Source organism: Carlito syrichta, unplaced genomic scaffold (genome assembly GCF_000164805.1).
Source record: "Carlito syrichta isolate Samal-C Ts95f unplaced genomic scaffold, Tarsius_syrichta-2.0.1 Scaffold302450, whole genome shotgun sequence".
Classification (NCBI taxonomy): domain Eukaryota; kingdom Metazoa; phylum Chordata; class Mammalia; order Primates; family Tarsiidae; genus Carlito; species Carlito syrichta.
In genome coordinates this window covers 589310-592914 of record NW_007246546.1, presented here as the reverse complement: position 1 = coordinate 592914, position 3605 = coordinate 589310, and the positions used below count along the sequence as shown (strand labels likewise).

Below are 3605 nucleotides of genomic sequence, written 5' to 3'. Positions count from 1 at the left end.
CAGCAAGAGCCACAGGGGAGGACATGCAGAACTAGCTAGGGCTGAGGGCTCATGAGAGGACGGGGCCTGCTGAGGCCAAGAAGTCTGACTGGCCTAGTTCTCAGCGTCTTTGTCTAGTTACCTGTCAGGGATCCAGCCTGCAGGTTTCTTGTGGGGAGGATGGAGAGGCGCAGAGGACCTTCGTCTGAGCCGGCCAGGGCCACATGTCAGGGTACCCACCAATGGACTCCACAGTGACTGGGTGGCTCCAGGGAAAGCCTAGTAGCACCTGAGGAGATGACAGGCTGCCCCAGTGTGAGTCAATGACCTTGTTGACAGATGCTAAGGGGGCTATGGGGCCCACTGTCACACTGTGTCATTCCCAGAAGGAGCCAGTGGTAAACATAGCCACTTACCATTGGTAAGCTAGGCCACTTACCATTGTGTGACCCAGGCTTAGCTATCTCTGGGAGTCTCAAGGTCTCTGTCCATCAGCTGGGAATCCCAGTACACACCTTATAACGCAGCTGGGAAGATGGCAAGAAAGGAAGCACAAGCGTGGATAGAGGATCGGCTACTGTCATTACCCACTAATATTAATGCCTGGTCCTGTGCCTCTCATCAGCTAGGAATGCCTACAGCCCTCCCCCTACCTCATAGAAGTGGTGGCAGTGAGAAGAGTGACCAGGAGAAGACAGAGCAGAAGATCCCATTTATTGGAATTTTAATGACAGCAGAATGAGAGGAAGGCTTCCTCCTCCCCCGAAGCATGCCATCCTTTCTGCCCTCAGGGCTCAGCATAGGGATGAGACCCCCCACCCCGCATGTCCCCAGAGGGTAGCACTCCAGAGTCAGGGAGGGGAAGGGGTACTCTATGCCAGGCTGGGGAGCTGGGATAAGAGGGAAGTCGTGCACCCTCACCTCGTGGCTCGATCCCTCTCCCCGGGACCTGGTATTGCCCCCAGACCCTGGGGTGGGCTGGTAGACAGGGCTCATGCAACAATGAACAGACAGGAAGTGGCACGGAAATGTGGCCTTGTTGCCCCTTGGTGGGGGCAGGAGGACTAAAGGGGCCATGCTGTGGCCACAGAGGGTCCAAATAGAAATATCTTCAGTGTACATACAAGAGGATCAGAGAAGGGATTCCTCTGTCCCAGGCTGTGCCTGAGAACAAGAGAGTGGGGTAGTACAGATGGCACTGCCATGCCAGGGGCAGGGTCCAGGCCAGCCATGCCACCTAAGTGGAGCACAGCAAGTTGGGGCTTGGGCTACTCCTTGGCGCGACCAATGATGGTGAGGATATACAGAAAGATGTTGATGATATCTGTGTACAGGTTCAGTGCAGCAAACACGTACTCCTCTGGGCTCAGGGACAGCTGCTTGTTCCCCAGCAGCAGCTGGGTGTCCACTGCCAGGAACTGGGGGCGACAACACATTGGTGTTAGAGGACACGCCTGCTCACCCCGCATCCCACCTATCCCACCGCAAGCTGTTCCCCCGACTCACGCAGGTGAAGAGCAGAGCGCCCAGAGAGGCATACACAATCTCCAGGATGCGGTTCCGGATGAAGATGCAGAGGATGGCGAAGATGAAGAGCACCACCATGCTCACCAGGAGCGCACCCACACACGAGGTGAAGTCATAGCGGGTCTGAAGGGACAGGGAAGGGACAGGGACTATGGGTGCCAGGAAGGTCCCTGGGCCCTCAGGGGCACAGCCCTGCCTTGAGGGGCCCCTCACCTGCATGGAGAAGAGGACCACTGTGAAGCAGACGCCCGTAGTGATGCCAACAGCCATGATGACCGCCTCAGTATTGTAGAAGCTGGCGATCATGCCCACCATGTAGGACAGGCTGATAGTCAGGATCGACTATGGGGAGACAGAGGGCCGTGGTTGGCCTTGGGGGTGTGAAGCTGCCCCTCTGGCCCTCCCCCGCCTCACAGGCACAAGGGGAACCAGGGTGACCAGGTCCCACAGAGTGGGCATGTGGAACTGCAAGGCTGGGCCTAGAGGCCAGAGGCTCAGGCCTGGGGATTACCAGTGCAACGAGGTTCCAGGGGTGCTTTCGCCGGAAGTCCCCACAACAGCTGAGGACAATGAGGGAGATAAAGAAGATGGCATAGGAGACATAGTAGGTCCAGACGTTCTCCCGGACAAAGCCCTTCACCTCCCCAACAAAAGTGAACACAGACACCGTGGACAGGGTCACCGACAGCTGCAGGGTCAGCACCAGGAACACCTGGAAAGGGAGCAACTCAGAGCCCGCCTGGTACCACCACCCCTGCCCCCCAGATGCCCCGGCCCCACCTTTCGGATAAAGGCCCGTCGGATGTTCTTGTCATCCCAGTTGGTGGCAGGGAAATCCTGGTTGTCATAGTAGGATGGGGGCCCCTCCTCCTGATAGTTCCCAGGCTGAGGTGCTGAGGAGCAAATAAACTGGGTCAGCACCCACTCACATGCAGCCAGGCCTGTGCCCCTGCCCTGCCCCTGTCCCGTCCCTCCCTTTGACTCACAGTCAGGGTCCTGTGCCTGGAAGGCCTGTGGTTGTCCATAGGGGTTAGGGGGGAAGGGGCTTTGAGGATATGGCCCCTGGGGATAGCCCTCCTGGGGGTAGGGGCCCTGTGGGTAGACCCCTTGGGGATAGGGGCCCTGTGGGTAGCCCCCTTGGGGGTAGGGTGCCTGAGGGTAGCCACCTTGTGGGTAGGGGCTGGGACCATGAGGATACCCTGGCTGACTGTAGGGAGAGGGCTGGAAAGAGGGTTGTGGGTAAGGAGCCCCAGGATAGGGGGGCTGAGCATAGGGGGGCATGGGTGGCTGGGGGCCCCCAGGATATCCAGGATTGGGGGGAGGATAGTTGTCCCCAGACACCAAGAAACTCTTTTCATGGGACATGGCCTCGGGTTCTGTGGTCCGCCCCCTAGAGGAGAGAGAGAGAACAGTTAGTCCTTCATGATAATGTCTCTGAAAAATCTGAAACCAGCCTGGTGGCAGCCCCACCTGCTGCTAAGAACCCAGGAGGAAAGACCGTGACCTCTACCCCCAGGTGGTAGGGAACCACAGAGCAACGGGGCCAGGAGAAGCAAGTGAAGACGGTCATGGGCCTTAGAAAGGGCTACTCTAGGCCGACCCTGGAGGAGGGGGAGGGGGCGGACGAAGGGATGCCAGTCAGCATAGGTATTTAGGGCTCTGGTGTTCCTGTTCCTTAGAAACAATTGGAGGGGTTTTCTCACAGCTGCGGGCGTCTCCCGGTGGGAGGTCAGCTGAGTGGGGGAGAGGGGCGCGGTCGGGGACGTGTGGGGGTGTGCCTGGACCCTCCCCTTAGCATCCCGCCCCTTAAGCAGCTTTAAGGGGCCAGAGCCGGCGGCTATTTCTATCCCAGGAAATCCCCACGCCATCTGTGACCAACAAGAGCCCTCCCTAGCCCCCCCATGCCAAGAGCTCCCCCCATGCCAACCGTCCCTCGCTTCCAGGGTGGGGGGATCAGGCCTGGATGGGCTGCCGGGTGCCTGCCAGTGGGGTACGACAGGAATGGCGGGGTGCGGGGGTGTGTGGGGGATGGAAGCAAGCGGAGGGCGTGCGGAGGAACAAAGCAGGCGTGCAGACGAGGAGGATGGGGGGCGGCGGCC

General features: G+C 59.3%; 1 protein-coding gene across 3 annotated transcripts; it reads right to left on the bottom strand.

Annotated features, from left to right (window-relative positions):
- Positions 1 to 672: 672 nt before the first annotated feature.
- On the bottom strand, positions 673 to 3072 carry GRINA (glutamate ionotropic receptor NMDA type subunit associated protein 1). Of its 3 annotated transcripts, XM_008056722.1 has the most exons (6): positions 2493 to 3072; positions 2287 to 2399; positions 2018 to 2218; positions 1720 to 1848; positions 1486 to 1629; positions 673 to 1397 (listed from the first exon to the last, which is right to left on the bottom strand). In XM_008056722.1, exons 1-6 carry the CDS (start codon positions 2869 to 2871, stop codon positions 1248 to 1250), a joined length of 1116 nt encoding a protein of 371 aa, XP_008054913.1. In that variant the 5' UTR covers positions 2872 to 3072; the 3' UTR covers positions 673 to 1247. The 3 variants fall into 3 exon arrangements, with proteins under 3 accessions (XP_008054913.1, XP_021567354.1, XP_021567355.1); XM_021711679.1 differs by having other exon boundaries at positions 2287 to 2913; XM_021711680.1 differs by having other exon boundaries at positions 2147 to 2218; positions 2287 to 2913.
- Between the last annotated feature and the right edge of the window lie 533 nt (positions 3073 to 3605).

Coding starts and splice junctions, on each gene's coding strand:
- GRINA (XM_021711679.1), bottom strand. CDS start 2,871: ATGTCCCATGAAAAGAGTTTCTTGGTGTCTGGGGACAACTATCCTCCC. Junction 2,219..2,286: donor GACGGGCCTTTATCCGAAAG/GTGGGGCCGGGG, acceptor CTCCCTTTCCAG/GTGTTCCTGGTGCTGACCCT. Junction 1,630..1,719: donor TGGTCCTCTTCTCCATGCAG/GTGAGGGGCCCC, acceptor CTGTCCCTTCAG/ACCCGCTATGACTTCACCTC.